Here is a 25,285-nt window from a genome sequence, read left to right on the forward strand (position 1 = left end):
ATGCCTGGACTCATGAATAAGGAGAGGTGGAACGCTTTGCCCCTCAGCGTTTCTGACATCACTTCCTGTGTCAGGGGCTACACTTTGGCTCTAACTGCCTCCATGACCTATGAAAATATTGAGGACCATCCCATCGAGGGTGAGTAGGTGATAAGATGTTTGAGAATGGGCATTATCAGCACAGTAAGATGTTTGCTGGTAAAGGTCAGCATTCTTGAGGGATCTCTCATAATAAGTATAACCAAATTGTCCCTCCCCCTCCCTAATATGATATTTTACTTAAAGATGCAGCAATACAGTCAATGGTTTTACACACTTGCCCTGGCCTGGGTTATGCTTTTCTTTATATTTTTCTCTCCACTTTAGGAATCTTTATTTATCCACTGGAAGAAAACTCCACTGTTGTGGGGTTCGAGGCTATGATATCAAGTCAAATAATAACATTGCAAATCAAAGACAAAGCCAAAATCGACGACTGTTACCTTGATTGCTGCAATGCAGCTAATGGGACCTCCCGAGGTTGTACAGGTAAGAATGTCTGAGCATTATCTTGTGAGAGTGTGTTCATGAAAAGGCCTTGCTATTATCCAGCCAATAGTGTATGGTCTCAATTATCTTGTTATGTAGATACAATTTAAACTGTTACAGTTGGGATGCTTTATTTCCTTAAAAATATATAATCCTGAGATTAGGAGCATGAAGAAATGCACAAACTATGAATGTATATGGTGTAAATGGTGTAAGTTTCCTTTAGCCTTGCTGACATAATCACTGGGACTATTTTCCCTATTTAAATGAAAATAAACATACGGTAGAGAATGAAAGTTTAATGTTTTCTAATTTAATCTGTTGTCATGCATCTACAAACGTTACTGTAGTGATGGATAAGGATTTGAAGACAACTGTGCTAGTGTTTTTTTGTGACCTGTTTGTGTTGATCTGTCCGTGGGCTAGTTGTTTCTCTGAGGAAGGAATGAACCTTGGCTTTGCTCATCAGATACACAAATAACAATCCTGAGGCAAATACTTCACAGTTCTATTCGACTCAGTATGGTGCTTGCAATTGTATTTGAATCAGTATGGTGCCGCAGTTTTAATCTCATCAAGGATGCTCAGAGCCAACAGTGAGATGGGGAAACATCCAAATAACAGAATGACTGCTTCAGAGTGGTTCACCACAGAATACTGTCTGTTGCAGAATTGTCTGTTTTAAACTTGATTTAGTTCTGTCAGGAATCACTTCCGTCATTAGTTAAGTTAACCATGTATTGCCTATGGATAGAGATGGCAATAGTTTGAAGTTGTTGGTGTTGTTTTAGCTACAGTGACGTCACACCCTAGCATGTTTGAGGGGGGGGGGGGTTGACATCATGCGAGTGTGTTGTAGGTGCGAACCTTCTGTGGATTTGGCTCCTTTTTGTGGCTCAGGAGCTTGAAAAATGAAATATTTTCATAATCCAATCCACCCAATCCACTTTATTTATAGAGCACATTTAAAAACAACAGTGTTGAAACCAAAGTGCTGTACACACAGTAACAAAATACTAAAATAAACAAGAGCAAAAAAACAACACACAATAAAACAGGACAACATTTGACACAATGCGTGGAGGAAAACAGCAGCTTCTCAATCTGAATTTTCAATCGCCAAGGAGAACAAGTGCGTTTTCAAACGGGATTTAAACACAGGCAGGGTTTGAGACGCTCTAACATGGGGTGGAAGCTCGTTCCACAGTGTGGGCGCTATGAAGGAAAATGATCTATCTCCCCGGGTTGGGGATCAACTTTGTTGCTGGGACCTTAAGTGACCTCAAGACCCTTGTAGCGTTATTGGGAGGTAGAAGCTCCGATATGTACAATGGTGCCAGCCCATTTAAAGACTTAAAGACAAACATTAAAGTCTTAAACTGAATCCTGTAACGAACAGGGAGCCAGTGTAGGGAGGCAAGAATCGGGGAGATGTGATCCTATTTCCGTGCCCCTATTAAGAGGCGGGCGGCCGCGTTTTGGACTAACTGTAGTCGTGACAAGCAGGCTTGGCTATTGCCAACATAAAGTGCATTACACTAGTCGAGTCGGGTTGAGATAAAAGCATGGATAAGACGTTCAAAATCAGAAAGGGTTACAGCAGACTTGACTTTGGCTAAGAGCCGCAGCTGATAAAAGCTGGATTTAACATGAACAGAGTTAATCTGTTCGTGAAAAAACTTAAAATCGCTGTCCAATTTGACACCAAGGTTAGCGACCACCGGTTTTAGAAATGGCTGCAGGGGGCCCAGATCCAGAGAGGAGGTGTCGCAGGCAGTGCTGGGTCTGAACACCATGACCTCTGTTTTACTTTCGTTAAAGTTGAGGAAATTTAGGGCCATCCATGCTTTTATGTCCTTCAGACAGTCCAGCAGTGTGTTCAGGCCAGGGAGGTGGTGTCGTTTTTCTTCAGGGGCATATAGATCTGCGAGTCATCTGCATAGAAATGGTAGGGAATACCATGCTTTTTAAAAATCAAACCCAGAGGGAGGAGGTACCAAGATGGTGGTTGATGCATTCCCTACACTGCGGTACTTAACCATACAATTGTTTCTCTGTAATGTATATGAACCGTCTCTCAAACTCATTGCGGATACTTGTTGATGATGGTGGACACGGCCACGCCTCCCAAATACCTGTATGTGTGTCTCAGAGAGTGGTTGTACTCTTGCGGAGGGTCCCTGCTGCAGCAATACACCAATAGATGGAATACAGCTGGCATATGATAAAGGTGGAGGAGCAGGTGGAGGCTGGGGTGGTAGAGGAGCAGGTGGAGGCTGGAGTGTTGGAGGTTTTGCCGATAGCAGTAGCAGCAATAACATTATGCCAGCATAGCGAGAGAATGTGAGCATGAAGGCCTTTTAATAGGTCACCAAGTAAGAGAAATGATTGGCTGGCTATCAGCTGACACAGGATTGTGTGACTTTGAGTATTGCAGTATTAATGTCCAGTAAAGACAGAAGAGTTTTGTTTTTCATCTGGTGTCACTGTGTAGGACATATAATGATGGATGAGGACTTGGAGAGGACTGTTCTAGTGGTTAACCTTGGGATCATCCCTGCCATGGAGACGGTCAACATTCTTGTCAGCACTTCTTCTGAACTCTCCACCCTTCCCAATGGGGGCATCCAGGTCTCTTCCCCATCTGTGTGCACACCTCGGGTACAGAGGACCATCAACGAGGAGCAGGGTTTATCCCCTAACTTCAACAGAGCGTAAGAAGAATGAAACTAACACTCACCAAAATGCAGACAATACCACGACTGCATCAGCCCTTATTTATGGCTTGGACTAATAAACTGGCCCTCGTTTGGATAACCTTTTGGCAACGACATACGTATACCCATAGCCATATTTATTCACTAAGACAAGAAAATAATAGGGCTCAACAGTGAGTTTCCGGAAGTAACATCCTCCATAGAGGATTTTATTATCAGCTAAAATATCGTAACAATCCATGTATTGTAATGTAAAACAATATGCATTCTCCTGTAGAAGCCACACGTATTTAAGCAATCAATCCAGTTTTAAGTAAACATGTTTAATTCACAATGTCATGGAGAAATACTTCACTACCCACGATCCTAATGTGTAGCCTCTCTGATTGGTGGAATTCGCGTTACTATGGAAATGTTTCATGTTGGTAGGTAGGTGAAAATATAGGTGAAAATTCTCAAAGATAATAGTGAAAACAGCAGATCAGCTATCACACTCTCTCTCTCTCTCTCTCTCGTAATAGGACTTAAGTGGTTCATTTGATAATTTTCATGCTGTGCTGAGAGGGTGCAGCAGCTTTCTGTGGTGATTGTGTTTCTCCATAACATCTGAGTTTAGTCTACTAACATTTTAACACTGATAAAATTCCATGACTGATATGACACTGAGTATACTCTATCATATAGGAGGGACAGACATACCTGTGCCCCAGGCGTTCACGATCAAACCCCCACCTCCACTCAGCTGTGTTTGGCCACACTGCTGGAGGAAGAGGTCATCAACTCCATTGACTATGAGTTCAACTTCCAACTCGAGATCCGAGCTCCTTACCTCCTGGCAGGTGAGAGAATTAACGTATAGATACTCCTGGCTGGTTACATATGAATCAACTAAAGTGAAAGTTGCTTGTTTAAAAAAATGCTAAAAGTATTCAAAAGTACAGATGTACAATCGGATATTTTCACTATTTTTGTAAAGCTTCCATAATATTCACTTTTATAAGTTTCCTAGAAATGTAGTGGAGAAAAAAAGCACAATTTGTCTTGTAGTGAAGTGAAAGTCATAAGCTACCAAAAACAAAAAGATGAAGAAAGCAAAGTACAGATACTCCAAAAATATTCTTAAGTAACGTCATAATGGGTAACATTCATTTTAGCAGTCTTTTTGACGACACCTCTCGTAGCTCCGTTATCTATTTAGAAGTACTGAGCAAATAAGATTGCAGCATCCTAGGATATTTTAGAATGCAACAGAATGTTGTCATAAACTGTATTTATTAAAGCAGCACTATGTAACTTTCCTCTTCTACTCCGGATTTGAACCCGGTTTCCTGCGCAAGTGCTGAAATGTTTTACCATTGAGCTAATAGAGCCTGCCTGCCAGCTGAATATTGACCTTCAGGTCAAAATTCATGTCAGATGCTGTGTCTAGGTGAGACATGACATTTGACACGATCTAAATGTCTCAATATAAGAGCAGGGAGACAAAATTCAACCACCCCAATTGTATAAGTTATATTGTATTAACATACTCTACCATACAGATTGGACAAAATTACATTTTATTCATTAAAGAAAAGTGACATAGAGCCACTTTAAGTTGTAAAATACATTTCCGGCACAATGTCTTAAAAAGTTTAAGCGAAAATTGCTGATCTATAAACTTGTAGAGATGCTATTTACACTATTTTTGTGCAACACTGTTGTACAACAAAGTATAGAATAGGGTTTAAGTGGTTAATCAGACTAATCGATTTAGTCGATTATACAAATCGAATACAATGTTATCATGCTTCTCTATTATTTGATTAATCGAAAATGTAATCGATAGAATAATCGCTAGGAAAATAACGGATAGTTCCAGGCCTACCAGGATACATTTATTTCCTGTTGACTGGTTGTTTTAGCTGCCTCAGTGCCAGTGGTTTCTTTATGTAGGTGTGGAGAGTCCTTCTCATGCCATCCGGGCTGATGCGGACCCTCTGGCTCGCTCTGCTACCAGTGTCGTCATCACCCTCGCTGACAAGTACACTTATGACTGCCCTGTCGAAATCGTCATCTACCCCAGTGGTGGGTATCCAGGCTCAACATTCACTCACAGACTGTGGTACTTTAATTAGTCTCTCTGTCTCCCTGGTGTACAGAAGCGAATCAGTGTTTGCTGTCAGATCAGGAGTTCATGCTCCAGACACACCCTGTACGTTACAAGTATCAGTCAGTATCAAATAATCAAACAAACCTGATGCCAGTGCTTCCCAGTTCTATTTGACCCAGTACGGTGCAGAGGTTTCAATCTCGCCAAGGAGTCAGTCAACAGAAACATAGAAATGAAGGACATTTTTTAAATTGATCTCAATTAGTGTATATTTCGTTGCTGTCTGGCAGAAACCAGCTAACAATTTCCCCCCCCCCATAAATCAGTGCTATTGAACACGTTTTACGTCTGTGTGTTGGTTAAAGAAATATTGAACCAATGAAAAGTATGACAAAACCAGCTTACTCCATTGAATGGATCCTCAAACTTTCTGCTAAACCAGCTAACTCCACCAAAGGGGGGTAGAGTTAGCTGTTTTTGCTGACTCCAGGCTCCACACCCTTTTGACCTCCAACCTCATTGTGAGCTTGGAGGTCCATTCAGCTGTTCTTATCCACTCCACTTTTTGTTTTGTTTTTTCATTTCCTGAAAAAGGAACATTTTGGAGTTTTTCTTTTGCCCGACAGCAGAGATACACTCAACTAGAAAAAGTGCTCCTCGGAGCACAGGTCTCCGCCAGGTCAGGTAGGTTATTGTGGGCCAGCAATGTTCAGAATTTGCCAATCAGGATGGAATATAAAAAATCGGACGGAACCATGTGTACTGATGTGCATGATGTTTGGACAAAATGTGTAGGAGTAATATAAAAAAGAAAAATCGGCCTCCTGGTGGCGCTATAATAGGGCAATGTTAAAAGGGTGGCGTTTGTTCTTCAACGTAGTGCGAATGTGCGTGCAAAGTTCCACCGCAATCGGACGCTGCGTTCATGATTTGCGGCATTTTGTTCAAAACGGGCCACTCCTGCAAACTTCTCAATGTTAGCCAATCAGGGTGGAATATGAAAAATCAAACAGATCCATCTTGATCACTTGACTATAGAGATTTGCGTGAAATTTCGATAAAATATGAAAGCTTAATCTGAAAATATGTGTTTTACATAAGTCGGCCTCCTGGTGGCGCTATAAAAGGCTAATGTGAAAAATGCAGGGCAGATGTTTTTCCTTGGCCTCTAGGGAGTATGCGTGCAAAGTTTGCAGATCGGTGCAGTTATAGTTAAAAACGCAAATTGGCCTTTTATAGCGCCACCATGAGGCTGATTTGTTCAAGTGGCATTTCTTCCTCGGCCTAGTGGTAATGTGCGTGTGAAATTTCACGGAAATCGCAAGCTGCGTTCATGATTTGAGGCATTTAGTTCAAAATGGACCAATCCTGCAAACTTTGGAAGCCAACCTTAGCCAATCAGGATGGAATATGGAAAATCAGACAGATCCGTGTTGATCAAATGAATATAGAGATACTGTGTACCGATTTGCGTGATGTTTGGATGAAATCTGTAGGAGTAATATAAAGAAATGTATTTTGCACAAATCGGCCTCCTGGTGGCGCTATAACAGGGCCATGTAAAAAAATTGGGGCAGAGGTTCTGATTGGCATCCAGGGAGTGTGTGTGCACAGTTTCGCAGCGACCGGGCCAACGGTGCCGGAGATTAGCTGTTCACAGACAGATGGACACACGGACACACGGACACACACACACACACACACGGACGGACGGACGGACGGACGGACAAGGGGTAAAACATACAATAACTCAATCACTGCTCCAGCTCTTTTCTATGTCAGAATATAGATAATTTAGTGATGCAGAATAACACCTTTTCCCCACGCTGCTACAGTACCTGTGGGCAGATTCAGGCATTGTCCATCTTCTACACTTTCCAGGTAATGGCTGGTAGTGTGTGTATTGAGTTATTGACCTGCAGTTTCCTGCCTTTAGAGCCTCATGTGCCTCACGTGCTCATCGAGGATGGAGACATGACACAGGAGGAGTATGACGAGCATCTTCACAGCAGGAGTGATTTCATCAAGGCCACAAAAAAGGACTCCAGCAATGAGAAGAAAGTGAGTGTGTCATCAGCGCGTCACAGGACTGAGGGCGTGGCAGCGTCCGTGGGGTTTTTCAAAATAAAAAAAACCAAACTCTCCTATAACTCTAATTACTGAATGACTGTTAACTAATGTCAATATTATTCTTTTCCAAATCTCATTCCAATCTCATTCCAATCTCATTCACTTAATCTCGTACACATTAGACTCTTAATGACCTCAACAGCAAAGAGGGAGAGAAAGCACTTTGCACTAAACCAAAGTGACGGATAAAAGGGGTTTCTATGGAAACCCTCTTCCACACTCTGCCTGGATTTCCCATGCATGCACAATTGAAGTGCCTTTTCCCTCGCTAAAATCCCTTGGGGTGTGATTCTTCCCCAATGACCTTATTTGACATGTTAAATGCATGTAAAGTTTACATGTCTCGCATCAAGCAGTCACAGACATTCATGTTATTTAGTTCATTTCACTGTCTTACTCTCTGAATGTATTTTGACTGCTTAACTGTTTTTTGTCTGGGCCTGTTCTATGTCTGTATGTACTGTAGGTAGATATCATTCACAAACGTCTACACAAAGACATTCTCCACAACCCTGTGGTCATGCTGAACTTCTGCCCTAATCTGAAGTCCATCAGCTCAGACCTGAGTAAAGTGCATGGAGAATTCATCTTCCTCATTGACCGCAGTGGCAGCATGAGTGGGGTTAACATCAATCGTGTGAAGGTAGGTGCATTGTATCACAGTATCTGTCTAGTCTAGACACAAATACAAGATGAACAAATCCTTTAGAATACATCAAATACATCAATATCCATGGATTTTAAAATATTTCAAGCCAAATTAATAAACAGCTTGCAGTGGCTAATTGGCTATATAACTTAGGACATACAGAGATGTATGAAAGCTTAAGAATTATGATAGTTAATTCTAAATAATTCCATAAATAATTAATTGACTAATTAGAGACAAATGTAACTGGATTGTATAGTCCTCATAGCCACGCTGTTTCTGAAGATTACAGTCTGTTTATTGATTATCCAATGCTTTAAACAAACAACCTTTAAGATCATCTATCAGTCTTCATGTTATTTCTCTTCCACGCTTTTGGAAGAGCCTGAGCCTGAATACATAATGCGTCTTTAACCAATATATATAATTGTCATACCGTATGTGTTCTAATCCTGGCTTGTGATGCAGAGCTTCAGCACGCATTTTGTGACTTCGATTTTCATTGGGTGTGTCTCCTCCCAGACACTACCCAGTCTGGGTTTGTGTCGAGGGGTTAGCCTGATGGTGAGGTAATGACTCCTGAATGCCCCAGAATGTCTCAAGAATTTTATGACTCATCCTGAAAGCAACAGAGTTTAGTGGAAATATTAAAATCAATGGTCCAAAAGTGATGACATAAAAAAATCCATGTTCCCCTACACTACAATATATTACAGACTTTCATGATAGAAAAAAAAAAATCATTATTATTGTATGTGCAGTGAGCCTTAAAGAAAGTAGAAATACACTCTAAGATATTGATCGCGTAGTTAACTACTGTTTCAAAGACTTTAAGGCTGAAAGACTGTAAGCTCTGTTGTGCAGCGCTACACACATCATTCTTGTTGCTGGCAGCTATGGCGGTGGTTAGTGAGCCCGCCGAGGGAGCCAGAGGCCCTGGTTGCCCCAGGTTCGATTCCAGGCCAGGCCAGCATATGTGACGATGAAATGAAATTTGTCCCTGAGCAAGACTCTTAACCCCTAATTGCTCACAGGTTCTCATTGGAAACAAGACCGCAAGGACTTAATTGAACGACCTGTTAAAAAAAAATGAATTAACCTTATGCACCTACCAAGTGCAATGCCTATGTACAATATCTAATGTGTGCAATACCTGTAGCATAACCCATGCAATATTATTGCTATATTTCTAACATCATTAGAGAATCAAGAAGATTTATTTGTCAGCACTCATACAGGTACAAGCAGCGAAATGCGATTGCGTAAAGGTCTGCAATACTGTGCTAACACAACGTAAGAACAATAAGAACAATAATAAATATAAACATAACGATACAGTATACTAATAAGATGATGATATAGTCCAGGCAAACTAGCTCATTTTGGACCTCAAAATCAAAGTAATTGTGACAGATTTTTTTCCACCATTCATCATTTCAAGTCCTAAGAAATCCTAGTTGCGGAAGTAAGTTTAATTGGCATCAATCCAAGATGTCCACCAATTCTTGTCAAAAAGCCATATAAAACTATGGTGAGTCAATGTCAATTAAACATATTTCCGCAACTAGGATTTCTTAAGACTTTTAGTATGTTGTTCTGGACACCTCATAGAAATGATGTATGATGAATCTGTTGCAATTACTTTGATGTGAAATGCTAGTTTGCTAGACTAACTGGTAGTATTGTAGTTCTGTTATATTGGTTCAAAAATGGCAAAACTAAATACTTTTATAATTTATCTGAATTCCTCTCCTCAAAATATCAATTAAAATCTCAGACGAAAGAAAATTGAACCCACCATCATTGTCTATGGCTTTTTTTTTTACCAAAATTGGTGGCCAATCTGTGAAAAAAAAAATCTGTTACCATCATTTTATGACTTTTTGATAATAATTGGCGGCCATTTTGGATTGATGCCAATTAAACATATTTCCGCAAATAGAATTTCTTAGGACTTTTAGTATGGTGTTCTGGACACCTAATGGAAATGATATATGGTGAAAATTCTGTTACAATTACTTTGTTGTGAAACGATAGTTTGCCTGGACTAATAGAGTCATAAAACTTCTTCTTCATAAAAACTTATATAATTATAATAAAGCCCCATCCCATGAGGAGTCCTATAGCAGCAATAGCTTATTGTATGGGTTTATAGATATTGTGCAATATCGGTTTCAACAATCGGTACAGGAATGATTACAGTTCTATTACCAACATAATGTTTTTTTATTATTATTTATTTTTCACTTTTTTTGTATTGTCCGTGTCCTTGTTTATGGCTCTGACTGCCCAGTCGCTGTCAGAGCCATAAACAAAAAAGCTCTTGTTGAGCCTTGAGCCCTAGGCATTAAGACACCTCAAACGCTTGCCAGTTCGCATCAGGGTCTTGCCTGTCTTTCGTTATCCTCACCTCAATCGTTTGCTGTGGTACCATCAGGGACGAGAGGAGGCCAGTACGCTCAGCCGTAGTAAGATGTCTAGAAGAACTTGCTATCCACAGAATGTGACATCAATAGTTATTATGGCTGTATATCGTGAGCAGAATAGCGTTGCTTATAGAGCTGCACCTATCAATTATTTTCTTAGCGATTATTCTATCTATCACTTTTTCAATTAATTGAATAATCACATAACATGTTTTTGTATGTTTTTTATAATTTTAATTTTACATTTTTTACAAACAATTTAATTTTATTTTACAATCGACAACATCGATTAGTCTGATTAATCACTTAAGCCCTGTTTTATACACTAAAGTAGTCGATCTAAAATTTGTCACCTTCAATGACAAGAAAGGGGGAGAGAAACACAAAAAGGACAATTCTATCTTCTTCCTCAAAATTGATTATTTTATCAAATTGTATTATCTTTTTCATAATTGATTAAATCGATTAGTTCGATTAACTGTTGCACCCCTTCTCTCACACCCTGGCTTTGTCCTCAATGAGCGATGTGTCCTTTTCCCCAGGATACCATGGTAGTGATTCTGAAGAGCCTCGTGCCTGGCTGCCTGTTCAACGTTGTTGGCTTCGGCTCCACATTCAAAACACTCTTCACCACCAGCCAAAGATATGAAGAGGTATAACAACTGTATGATTGAGGGATACAAATACCTTACGATGATTTCTCTGCTGTGTTAAAAATTATGATAAATGTACATGGCCACTGGTGGAAATAACTACACTGACAACACAGCAAAATGCTCATTGTTAATTTATCAATTGTGAACCTACTCTCAGAGTAAAATTAAAGCTGCAATCCCTAGGCATAGGCCAAGTTTTATGGCCTAGGCCTAGGGATTTGAACCTGGATCTCCTGTGTAGGACACAAACTTCTACCTACAGTATTCTGCCAAGACAATCACTGCTTGGCTAGGGGAGGGATCACACTTGAGCCTCAGGCAGTACTACTACAATCATCAGAGTCTAAACGTCTTAATGGAAGAATAGAGAGACCACCTCAAACCACTGCAGATGTGCTAGTTATATTGTTTTAACAATTAATATACATACAGATTGGTTAAAATAACGTTTTATTCATTAACCAATTAACCAAAGCCCTATATCATTTGTCGTATGATGAATAGCAAAAGTAGCCCATCTACAAGCACACAACGCATCACATTGTGAAACGTGGTAAGCTTGTAAATCTGCTATTTTGGCTATTTTGTACATTTTTGTATTTTAAAATCAATAAAATCTATCAAAATTTTACAGCACAGTATATGCTCCTGTTTTGTTTCTCCATGGCCCAGGAAACCCTGGCCCTGGCTTGTGAATACATCAGGAAACTCCGGGCCGACATGGGGGGCACCAACATCCTGGCACCTCTCAGTTGGCTCCTGAGGCAGCCGATGTCCAGCGGCCACCCCCGCCTGCTCTTCCTCCTCACAGACGGTGCCGTCAGCAACACAGGCAAGGTTATTGAGCTGGTACGCAGCCACGCTCGCTACACCAGGTAACTGTTCCACTCTACAGTACAGTACATCACTGGTTCTCAAAGTGGGGTCCGGGGACCCCCAGGGGGTCCTTGAGGTGTTTCCAGCAGGTCCCCAGAAAAATGTATGATAGTTAGGAACCAATGGACCCTTACAGGTCTATAACGCTGAGTGTACAAAATGGAACCAAATGGACCCTTACACTCTCAGAGTTAAGAGGGTTTGTGGACTAATCCATACCAAACTAAGGGTCCTTGAAATGAAAAGGTTTGAGAACCGCTGCACCATGGCAGTCTGAAGCGTGTTACTAATACTAGAATCTGGGAACCCATTCGGTTCCCCCCTTTATTTTAGCCTCTGGGGCCAGCGGGGCACCACCTCCTTTTTTGTGTAGAGACAGAACTCCTGCCCTTTCTTAGCCAATTCCTCTTGGTTGCTAACAACAACACTGTCTTGAGGGTGAAATAACAATGACCTGGTTGAAGAGGGAGTTGAGGAGCTGGTTGGAGGCAGGTGTGTTGGAATACAGTACAGGAAAGAGAAACACAAGGGAAGATGCTTGGGTTACCTGGATAGTGGATACTGTGACATTTACACGGTTGCAAATTGCTTTTACAAATTACTTTTGTAGCCTTTTGACACTTTGGCAACTAACTTATTTGCAAAAATGTCACCCACACAGGGTTCTTCTGAATCCATTATGAAATGCCATAGAGAAATATGGCGTAGTATAGTGATGCGCGGGTTGACCCGTAGCCCGCGGGACCCGCGGGTCAACCCGCGACGCGGGTGGGTCGAGTCAGAATTTCAGAGGCAATTATGCGGGCTGCGGGTGAGCGGGTCAGCCGATCTCACACGCAAAAAAAATAGAAAAATCACATGCTCTTGTTTTGTCTTTATTCCTAATAAGAATAAGAATAATAACAATAAAACCGTTTGAATACACTTGGGGATTATTTTCTAACCATGATTTTACAGAATTATAGGTCAAATCGCGGGTCGCGGGGCGGGTTGAGCCATAGATTTATATATGGGTTCGCGGGGCGGGTTGAGGCGGGTTGGGTTCCGTGGCGGGTTGGGGCGGGGCGGGTCATGAAAAAACCCGACCCGCGCATCACTAGCGTAGTAGAGCGAATCAAATCTCCAGGCACTGCAATACATATCCCAAATTGATATGGATTGGTGTCTGGAGTAGTTACTTGGCTTTTTAGAGTTGGGAGTGGATTGGACATAATGACATTAACCGAAACCACAGCCATGGCACGAGCACAGATCAGAGAGATCAGATAAAGAGATCAGATACACTGTGTTAGGGCATACACAGAACATTTTCAGAGTTAACCACTTAAGTCTCATTTTATACTCGTGATGGTGTCACACAAAAATAACTGAGCTTGTACAGGTAGCTTGGCTATTTTGCAAATGTTGAATCATTAAAAAAAATTGACAATTTTTTTATTGCCACCTATAGGCCTAATGGCATGCCCATCATAGGGACATCGGGTTGAAAGTGGTTACATTAGTACTGAGTATTTCACTGTGTATGGTAATCAACAATTCACCTTTTGTTCACTCTTATGCAAACTGGAAAAGCATTAGCCTGTGATTACATGTAAGGGAATTGAAGGGATTGACATTTGACAACAGCTTAAAATGCAAAAATTTTATTGCGCTATAATCCTCTCAAAATGAAATCTTGGAATTTGCACTCAGTCATAGTTCTGTTCTGTCACATCTGTTTGTCTGGCAGAGTCACGACGTGTGAGCTGCTGACTACCCTCATACACATGCCATTGCATATGCACTCCTCTAAATTAGGGAAATGACTAATAGATTCTCTGTAAAAAAAAAACGAAACAATTAAGAGGGTAAATTATTATGCTCTCCCACAGTTAAATTAACCAACCACTCAGTGCACAATAGACAATACAGAGTCAAATCATCATATTTTTGCAACTCACATCTTTCTCCTCACACCTCCTGAGTCATTCAGGAAATAATTGACTTTTGTCTTCTTTAATGGCTGAGTGCCCCAGATGATTGCATTAGGAACATAGAGCATAGCCAATTCATCCACACATCCTCAATAATGATCACTGCTGCTTTTACAAACCAGCACATCCAGTCAGAGACCAAAGTAAACTTCAATTAATCTGGTTACCCGAAAGTCCATGTCAGACATGTAGCTATACGCAAAAGGTCACATTTCATTGTTTTAATCCCCACTGTTTGCCTTCTGTCTAATTTGCAACAGGCCAGAGCAGTTGGTGTGAGTTTGCTGTCTCATTTCAAGAATGAGATGGGCAGACTATATATACCCTATATAATTGGTTGACAAGGGTCCCCCAGCGATCTATCTTTGACCGCCTCCTTTTTTCCCTCTACACTGAATCTCTTCTCTGAAAATAGCAGTATCTACAAGCTAACATAATTGTGAGCTTGTAGAGCTGCTATGTTTGCTGAATGTTTGCCTATATTCAACAACCTACTACATGCCCAGAATAAAGACGCTAGAGTTCAAGTGGTTAACAAGATAACTGATATGTCATTGCTTTAACTATGATGAAGAACACAACATTATCAAGCCTCCCTGGAGGTCTTTGAGAAGCTGCAGGCATGCCTTAACTTTTCAGGATGGAGGATAATTTCCTGTTTGTCTCCATCTGTTTTCCATTGCAACTCTGTATTTGAGTCAAATCACATTATGTACGAACGTCATGCAATATGACAGGGTCACTGTGTGTGATACTATTGTACGTGGTAACAGCAAGTACAGTAGCATCTTTTGAACTTTCTGTCAAAAACATACAATTCTCAGAGAGTTAAGGAGTGTCTAATTATGCTTAATTTATACTTGCATTCGTTGTATGCTGAAAATAGTTCACAACACGTCACTGCGATGCGTTGCTTGCTATTTCCGGCATGCGACTCCTCCAAGCAACTAAGTATAAATCAAGCTTTACGGTCACAGATTACCAATAGATTATGTTCACAGCAGTGGTGTAAAGTAACATTTACTCAAGTACTGTACAGTACTTGACAATTTTGATGTACTTTTACTTTGAGTATTGAAAATGTTCAACTTTCTTTACTTCTACTACATCTCAGAGGCAAATATACTTTTTATTCCGCTAAAATTATTTACAACTTTAGTAGCAAGTTACTTTGCAGATTTGGAATATTATTCCAATACATACATTACCAACTACGCCCTATTTTATTAAAACAAGTATAAAATACTGAGTTTGTAGATCTGCTGTTTTAAAAAGAATGGGAAATGGGTCATTCTGCATAATGAGTACAGTAAGTATATTTTAATGCCAATCCTTTTGTTCGTTTACAGTTTACAGTTAAGGCATTTAGCAGACGCTCTTAATCCAGAGCGACGTACAGTAAGCAAGGACACAAGATAATACATAATACACATAATACATCAAATGCATAAAAATAGTAATCTAATAATAAAGTAATACATAAGTAAACCAATAATCTAATAATAACTAATACATACGTAAAATAAGAACCTATCATCAGCCTAGATTGAAACTAAATACACTATAGGATGCCAGGCCAACAATGACCTGGCATCTGTCTACATAACAACAGCTATCTAAGTTACATTTTAGCCTTTGCATAATCCCTAAGGTCGTCAAGGCTAGGGCAAGAGGTACGGGCTGAGATGGAGTCTGAAGAGGTGAGTTTACTGAAGTAAAATGAAAAAAAAAAAAGAAATTAGTATTTCTGCCACCACTGGTTCACGGACCTCCTGAACTATAGTTACTAACTGTAATGTGTTTGTGCAGGTGCCATACATTTGGTATCGGTCAGAATGCTTGCAGAAGGCTGGTGCAGGGATTGGCCACGGTTTCTAATGGAACAGCAGAATTCTTAGCAGAGGGCGAGAGACTGCAGCCCAAGGTACCCATTTGCAGTGATATGTGTATCCTTCCCTCTGACACTCGGCTATTCTGAATGTCACAGAGAGGCCATGATTCAGCAGTTGCAAGGGTTGAACGCCATTAGCAATTAGCGAATCACTTTGTCAAGCAAAACATTCATTAAAACCAGGCTGCTCCAGAGCAAAGAACTGTGTTGTGTGCTGGGTCAGACTTTACACTCTATATTTGAACCCTTGTTTATTCTGTCTGGAAGAACGATTGCATGATCAAGGTTAATTTTAAATTGCTCTAAAAAATATGAACACTGTATAACTATTTTTTTATTACACAGATGATCAAGTCCTTAAAGAGAACCATGTCCCCCGTGCTCAGTGACATTGCCATTGACTGGCTGTTCCCTGAGACCAAGGAGGTGTTGCTTTCCCCTGTTGGCAACACCTTCCTCTTTCCTGGGGACCGTCTGATTGGCTACAGTGTGGTCTGTGACACAACCCGCTACCATTCCAACCCCAAGTCTGTAAGTAATACACAGTACCTCATCACCAGTCCAAAACTGACAGATGACTAAACACTCAATACTTATACTATCATCTGCTTGCAAGTCTGAGCATGAATGGTGCATGCTTTCTGTATATAATTGTAACCACAAAAAAAAGGAAATGGAGCCATGAGTGTTGAGCTTTGCAAATGGGAGTTTGACGAAAAACTTGCCTGGATGTGTAATTTGTGTAAAACTCTCAACAGGATAAGAGGAGGCGGTACAGCATGATGCGTTCTAATGAGTCTGCAAGCTCAGTGTTCTACCATTCTCAAGAAGAAGACTCAGCGAAAGCTGCCTTCGATGGTCAGGGAACGCACGTGGACACACATTCTGTCCCTGACTCCTATCAGGACACCATGTCCGAAAGCAGCCCTTTTACCACAGAACAAGACGCCATGTGTAAGAACCCTGCTCCCCCCCCCCCCACACACACACACACACACACACACACACACACACACACGCACACGCACACGCACACACACACACACACACACACACACACACACACACACACACACACACACACACACACACACACAAACACACATTTAAACACACATTTAGTACATGGTGCCTTCCAGATTTCCATTCAGGTCAACATTATTGGATTGTTACTGGATGTCTGTGATGGGTTCATCATAAGAATACCTCCATCAAACAATCAATCTTTTTTTTGTCTCTGAGTGTTTGTGTACTCTTCAAACAATTTCAGGGTTTGAAAGTAAAACCAGGAGGCGTGCGTACAGCACCAACCAGATAGTGGACCCATCAAACCCATCAAAGAGGGGCTACACTGCCAGTGACCCCAGCTCTGTGGTGGAGAAGAACCCTCTTAGGAGAGCTAGAGCCCAGGAGTTGGCTGGGCAGATAAGCCCTGACCATGGAACCCAGTGGAAGACTGAATGTCAGGTAGAGGTGTCCTGTAGAAGAGCTACCGTTTATAAACACTGGTCTTGACTTCCTAAAACTTTTAAGTGTGTTTCTGTATTTGCCTCAGTGAAGTAACGTGAATTTCATTGCAGCGCAGAGATCATGAGCTAGTGCTCTAAAAATGAGCTTTCTATGAAAATAGGAATAATAATGCTTGTATGATAATAGTCACACTCATTCACAAAAAAACCTTCTTCTTTTTTTTTACAGTGTGCATGAACAGTTTGCATGGGAGAAGTATTAGGATGAGAAGCAGCCATCTGACCCTTGCCTTGGGTGGAGTGTAATCAAGAATACATCAGAGCAATGTGCTCTGCTGTAATGAGGGGCACAATTCATGCATACAAATTTTAGTTGGTATATTGCACAAGGAGTGCTTCAGTCAAGTAATTCTGGCATGGTTTTATCTGTTGTTTCTGTGCTCTGTGAGGGAGGAATAGCATTTCATTCTCTCTCCATTGATTCTCATTACATGGCGAGACAGGTCTCAAAATCAAACTTTTAGTACATACACAAATGTAAAAAATCTAAGTAATAATTTTTTGGGAAAGTGAAATTTATATAATTTTATAGCCATTGGATTTGAAAGATCTCTTTTGCCACCGAAATCGATAGGTCAACAATATGGATAATGATGATGATGATGACATATGTTAATCAGTAAGAGAAATAGGTGGGGGAAATGTAACAGGTCTCATTTCTTTCTTTTTATATATTGGCAGAATCAGATTAGCTTGTTTGTATTTCTTCACATGCTACAATTGTGATCTTGAGACCAATTTCGATGAGAGTGATGAAGAGAGAAAAATCTTTACTTTCAGTTCCTACTACTGCAAAGGAGCAACAGATAAAGATGGCTGATGATTGATATTTCATCATTTATAAATATGGCCAAGTACCTACAACCCAAGGTTCAACATCGCTTTAACAACATGCCGCTGGGACTCAGTGATATTGTTACTGATTGGCTTTCCCCTGAGAGCAAGGAGGTGTTAGCCTGGCTCCAGATTATTTGCTTCCCTTGTTTGTTTGCAATACCGTCCTGATTTATTTAAAATGTTAGAGCTAGAGTGGGCGTCGGAACCTTTCTATTGACATGAGTCTGCTACTACTATAATTTAATTTAATTGTGGCAACACGATTTTAATCATTGCAATCAGTAGCTGAAGTGACAATCCCTTGTCGAGCATGCTTCTGCTGAAATATGATTCCAAACATGCCCACAATAGCCTACCACAGTCCTCTTTGATCTGCATATTCAGACTGAGTGAGGAATTGTATTTTCCACCTTACGCAGCCACAGCTGGCCAGCGTGTGTACCACGTCCTCCAGGGGGCATCCCAGCAGCTGTCACAGGCCTCTCGCTCAGCAGGAGGTGCCGCCACAGCAGGAGGCCGACTCAGAGCCTCATGTCCATCCTCAGACCCAGACCAACCCTGTACCCGGTGCCAGTGTGCAGCCTGCGGCAGCTCGCAGCGCCACTGGGGAAGACGGATCCAGATCTTCCACTGACAGCCCATCTGTCGGCAGCGTTGGGGACACAGGTTGGATGAGGACAGTGTTGTGTTAGTTTCTTTCTCTCGTCATTCAGACTATTTCATCCATATGGCAGAAAATGTGTAGCTAACCTACTGTGGCATATGATCTTTGAATGAAACTATGAAGTTTTCTGGGTGCCATGGTAAATTATGATGCATTACTTGAATCCTCTTGATATGCCTTAAATACATGTATGAAGCTTGGTACTTGCACTTACAATTTACCTCACCTACTATGAGTTGAACTTGGAATCCTCAGATTCGACTGGTAGTGAAAATACGAGTAGTCAAAATCTTGAGTCCATGTCCCGACCAAAATACAAGTGTTTTTCCTAGAATACCATTAGAGTCCCATAGTTGATCCATGGGATTCTAAAGGGAAGCGGCCATAGCTGAGTTGGTAGAGAGGCTGTCTGTGAAACAGAAGGTCCCTGGTTTGTGCCCCGCCCCGGTCTGTGTGTTCCTGAGCAAGACATTTAACCCCTAACTGCTCCCCGGACACTGCCCCCGTTGTGCCCACTGCTCCCAAATAGCTACAATGGGTTAAATGCAGAGGACACATTTCATGTGTGTGGTAATGTATGTGACAAATATCCCAAAGTGTGGGGACCATATTATTATATTATTAATTATAAATGTAAAATTGAATTTTTCCTAAATAGTTGAGAAGGTGGTGACTACAACATGAGTTGTACAGTGATCTTAAAAAAACACAAATAAATCTAGCAACTGGTGAGGCACTGCAGGACTAGGGTTCTTGGGAAGACAAGATATATTGGTCAATATTTTGGAGCAAAACAGCAGTTCAGAGCTAATGAAGGAAAAGCTTACTTCTAGCTGTTAGTGAGAGAGGTGCAGCAGAGAAAGCATTGGACACAAATTGAGAGGAAAAGCAAACTTAGCCACAAATGCATGCACAAATAATGAGCCATGGAGCTCAATCCCAAATGATCAAAAGCAGTCCATATGCAGCCTTTTGTGCAAAAAAGAGAAAGTATGTCCAACAAATCAACACTGGTCCATGTGATATTCATTGCAGATGGCTACAGCCACCAGCTGTGTGAGGCAGAAACCCCGCAGGAGAACCACACCTCAGATCTGGGAGCCATCATCCAAGGAAAGGGGGACTGCAAGGCCATAGTGTCTGGACTTCTGTGTGGGAAGGCAATGAGGTGGGAGGTGGTTTTTGATATTGGGCCCTACCTTAATGGCAGAGAGCGAGAGGAAAAGGTTCACGAGGAGCTTTGGAACGAGACCTTCCATCATATGGCAGGACGATCCATCATACAGGACTTTGAGAACATGGCAGAGAAGGAGTGCGAGATCGAGCATGGGGAGTTACTTTCTGGAGTATTTGAGTAATTACAGAACAGTATTGAGTGTGTTTTGCTTAACTCTCAGACCTTTTCGTTAACTAATTATCTGCAATGATATTTGAAACTTTTAACTGATTTATAATAATATTCATATTTCACAGGCTCTGGCAGGAGGTACCAACTATATTCTATTCACACCAGCAAGGCCTGCAATATATTGAGCAAATACACAGCATTAGTTCCTGTTGATCTGGACACCAATGAGTACTTGCAGACATCTATTGAATACATAAATGCTGGTAAGTCAGGCATTTAAATTACTTATATAACCTCGTATTAGAATAGCAATTTGGTGGGGCGCTGATGGTCAAGTGGTTAAGGCAAGTACCATATATATTGTAGACTCTGATGCAGCCTGACATCGAGTCCCGGGTTCGATTCCTCTGCGCCCAGGGGAGAAGTTTCCCCTCAGGGAGCAATTTCTTCATGATTCTTTTGCAACTATGCCTAAACCTAACCTTAACCCTAACCTTAACCGCACAAAAACTATGCCTAAACCTAACCATAACATCACAAAAAAGAAAGCCTTTCTATCAGAAAGGAAAGAAATTGCCAACAACTAAATTGAGGAGAAAATGGGGGAGGCAAAAAACATAAACTTTTTGGAAATTATATTGCATTATATTGTCTAGGACCGCATACAGCAAGGTAGCAGGGTAAAAATGGCATTAAAAAGCTTGGTTTGTGAAGCTGTACTGTATGTTTCAGGTGAAGGTCTGAAGAGGGGATCCCACTCCAGTTCACGTTCAGGGAGTAGAAAGAACAGGGCCTACTCTGTAGGGCTGGGTCGCTCCCAGTCTGGGTGCATGTCAGAGGAAACTGAGGACGCCTTACTACAAAACAGTAAGATTCACCTTGTGTTCTACCAGAGACATCTTAACAACATTTAACAGGGGGTGACCTGAATTTAAAGGGGTGAAGGAGGAGATCTGGGAGGAGCAGGGAGTTAATTTTAGTGGGAGCTTATATTTTGACAAGATGCTTTAGAAAGGAGGGGGAAAACAACAGAACAAAATTAACAATGATCCTTGTGGTGACTATAAAAAATATATTGCAGCTTTAAAATGGGAATGATGCATTGCCACAGGTTCCCAGCAGCACCAAGATCTGTATGTGGTTTTTATAACCAAGTGTTTGGATCTTAAGCTTAACGGGTACCACATGTGAAATTGGTTTGCAGCAGTGCAGCAGTGCTATAGTAACAGCTACAACTAACACTACTACCGAAGTAGCCTGGGACCAGACGATAGTCTGGCTACGCAAGGCTACTACCGAAGCACTCACTGAAGGCCAGCCCTGGAGATCAGGCCTCTCCTGTAAATGAAGCATCACGTTAGCTCATGCAGGACACAGGATTCAGCTGTAATCAGCTGTCAGCCTGCTGATTGAATAATTGTTTCTAATCAACCACTCTTCTCTACACACCAATCACAGTTCATTCCCACAAAGGTGGTCCATTTAAATATGTCTCCTCCTACATTCAATCTTGCTGCCAGTTCCACACACACGCTGCTGATACTGCTGCTCACCTAAAGTGACTGAAATACAGTGTTTGCATGGCTCTAAAGTTACACTGGAATTCAATATATTACATGGCTCGTGTTAAACTGAATTCAATGTCTTGCTTTGGGCCCTCTCTTGTAAACCCATGGGGGTTCCTGCATTGCTGATTTTAGCTTGGCATGCTGCTTGGCTAAGTCCGGGAACATCTTTAGAGTGAGCCATCAACGCCAAGTCTGACTGTATTCCATTTGTTGCAATAAATGGTTAAATAATCTATCTACTGAATGACATGCGTGTTCCTGACTGAATGGTGGTTTACAGTGGCATGTGTCACAGAACCAAAGAATGTTTGGTTTGGGGAAAATCTGGGTTAATAATTATAGTTTTCATGTGAAAGTGAAACTGAGCAATCTTTCCAAATGATGTGTAAGGTGGTGAGGATGGTGTGTCTCCATGCAGTACGCCTTCCTCGGCAGGCTGGGAGAAATGTAACTTTGTAGAGGGTAAGTTCTACACAACAGCTATTCATTCCATTGATCTTGTCAATTAGTCTTCAACACAACAATTGAGGGTAAACCACCACAGTCTCTAGTCATTTCCTGAGGAACTTTGTTTTGTTCTTCCTAATGTGACACATGAGATTGACCTTTGTCTTTCAAGTGTACCAAGTTAAGATAATTGTGTGGTCTGCAGATGAGCTCTGATATCCCTCTTCGTCTTTCTCTTTCACAAACACGCGCACGTATGCATGTACGCCCGACACGCGCGCACACACACACACACACACACACACCACTAATAAAGATGGATGTTTATATGTCTTCTTCTGCTGTCACTGATAGATCAGTAGTTGTCTTTGATCTTTTTCCTGTCTCTACCCATGTCAGCCGCCCAAAGGAGTCCATCTGTGACCTCAGACCAATCACAGAAATCAGTGGAAAGCCTTTTTTCTGCCAGGTGCGTGATCTAGGGAGAGAAATGGGCAACAGCCTAGCACCATCAGCGTACTAACTAGACATGAACTGTGCTAATACCAGTGTTCAAAGTGGAAACAGAAGCACTTTGAATCAAAAAAGCCCTATTAGGTATCAAGCTATACTTGTCTGTCTTCTCTGTATCGCTTGGTATTGCTGGAGGAACTGTCCCTGGAACAAACAATGAATACTCCGCAGCAAAATCAAGAGTCTTAATTTAACACTCACTAAAGTGTGCAAATTGACAATTATGGGTCCATATTGTACTGTGTGCAATACCGAACAGATTCGTATTCAACAGTGGTCTCATGCTCAGCAAGGGCAGCACTGCTAGCAGCCCTGGTATAGAGTAATACTCCAGTTGTACTATGGAGTACAACTCCATACAGTACTCCAGTTGTACTCCATTTATTACATACATCCAGTTATAATGAATAATAATAACAATAGTCATCATCATCATCATCATCAACTACTTTAAAGTAACGGGCACTTTTTAAATGACTCCATGAGAGGATATACAAAGGAATGTTTTCAATTGAAGCAGCACTTATAAGTCATCAGTAGTGTATGTTATGCACATTCTACTGCTGTGCATGTGTCCCTCTCTCTCTCTCTCTCTCTCTCTCTCTCTCTCTCTCTCTCTCTCTCTCTCTCTCTCTCTCTCTCTCTCTCTCTCTCTCTCTCTCTCTCTCTCCTGTCAGACTGAACCTCAGCAGGACTCGTCTCCTGACTCGGGCTGCCAGGGGCTTCATGTGTCGATCACACAGCAGGACAAGTGACTCAGTCAATGAAAGCGACAATGAGAACAAAGACTACATTCCTCTGGTAGCTACTAGATAATGTATAGTGAATGCCAAACCGATTGCTGCATGACCACACAATTGACCTCTGTGTATGTGTGTGTGTGTGTGTGTGTGTGTGCGTGTGTGTGTGTGTGTGTGTGTGTGTGTGTGTGTGTGTGTGTGTGTGTGTGTGTGTGTGTGTGTGTGTGTGTGTGTGTGTGTGTGTGTGTGTGTGTGTGTGTGTGTGTGTGCAGCAGGTGTTGGTGTGATGTGCATGCGTGTTGTCTTTGAGAAAGGAAAATGTTTTGACCACATTCATTATGTCCTCATCATGTTTTTGATGTCATGCACAATGATTTATTTGCAAAAGACAATACAACACACAATCCACTATTTCCTGTAACAGGTGGCATTACAGTTGGCCTGTGGTGCCTTCCCCCTAGACACAGCTCTGTGTGATGCCATCAATGTCCCCATGGACAAGCTGAAGTGGACCTCGCCTTTCAGTAGCCACCGGGCCAGCCTGGGCCATCTGTCCCACCACTCAGGCGGCCGTCGTACCGAGACCACTGAACATGGACACAAGTCACTGCCTGAGCCGGACGCCTCTCAACAGCAGCGGCCTGGAGAGCTGTTAGCGCCCGGCCACAACCTCTACCACTCAGCCAGAAGTCCCCGCACGAATGCTGGCTATACCTGCTTGGTCAGCCCATCCAGCGCATCCTTCATCACCGCTGAGCCCCCGCTCTCTCCCCACTCCCAGACGGAGGACAGCGGGCGGGGCTCGGAGACAGAGAGCCTGGAGACACCGCCGGCCGCAATCTCCCCTGGCGGCCTGTCCAGGAGGGGGGGGCAGGATCTGGAGGGCATGGTGTGGGGCACAGCCGTGGCTCTCGCCTGGCTGGAGCACAGCTCAGCCAGCTACTTCATAGAGTGGGAGCTGGTCGCCGCCAAGGCCAGCATGTGGCTGAGTGCTCAGAGTGTCCCGGAGGGCCGGGATTTAGCCTCCATCAAGTCAGCTGCCAACCAGCTCTTCATCATCCTAAGGCACTGGGATGAGAACCTGCAGCTCAACATGCTCTGTTACAACCCTAATAGCGTCTAAAGCCCCCGATCTATGCTTCATTGTATGGCGGTGACACACCAAAAGTAGCTGATCTACAAACTCAACGTGGCACATCTGTGGCACGTTGTCAGCTTGTAGATTGGCTATTTTTGCTGCATGACCGTAGCCTGGGATCCAGCCTGATTCACTATGTTTCGGCAGATTTCTTTTTCTCACTTCGCTTATCAGTCTGGCCAGCCTCCTATTTGACTTGTATTTCAATTACATAGGCAAGTCAGGAAGTGACTCGAGTTTTACATTGGACAACACTGGTCCCGCCCCCCCCCCCCCCTTAAGACCAATCAGAAGCCGTTTTCACTCGTGCTGTGCACGGAGATAGGAGGCTTTCCAGACTGTATAGCGAGTGAGAAAAAGAAATCCGCCGAACGTAGCCGAAGCAGTCTGGATCCCAGGCTAGCACGACCCTGGCGTACGACGGAGTGAAATACACCCGAGACTGACCACAATGATGCTCGGAAGTACTTGATTCCCACACGATACTATGCTAAGCGACACTGTACTATTCTTTGTTATACAGTATGCCTTTTGGAGTAAAGTTCTGTTTTTGCAGTTGTGAG

At 42.1% G+C, this 25,285-nt stretch overlaps 1 protein-coding gene across 1 annotated transcript; it reads left to right on the top strand.

The window, feature by feature from the left end:
- Window positions 1-24,707, top strand: vwa5b1 (von Willebrand factor A domain containing 5B1; the record flags this gene model as incomplete). The annotated part of the gene is made up of 21 exons (XM_080444452.1): window positions 1-139; window positions 367-528; window positions 3,023-3,242; window positions 3,930-4,084; window positions 5,181-5,312; window positions 7,274-7,398; window positions 7,934-8,110; window positions 11,085-11,195; window positions 11,871-12,073; window positions 15,857-15,971; window positions 16,284-16,469; window positions 16,697-16,892; window positions 17,209-17,405; window positions 18,724-18,970; window positions 20,004-20,322; window positions 20,452-20,579; window positions 21,049-21,183; window positions 22,275-22,346; window positions 22,731-22,800; window positions 23,522-23,645; window positions 24,009-24,707. 21 exons carry the CDS (start codon window positions 1-3, stop codon window positions 24,705-24,707), a joined length of 3,912 nt encoding a protein of 1,303 aa, XP_080300578.1.
- Window positions 24,708-25,285: the final 578 nt, after the last annotated feature.

This window comes from Gymnoscopelus braueri (genome assembly GCF_963280865.1).
Source record: "Gymnoscopelus braueri genome assembly, chromosome: 12".
NCBI lineage: Eukaryota > Metazoa > Chordata > Actinopteri > Myctophiformes > Myctophidae > Gymnoscopelus > Gymnoscopelus braueri.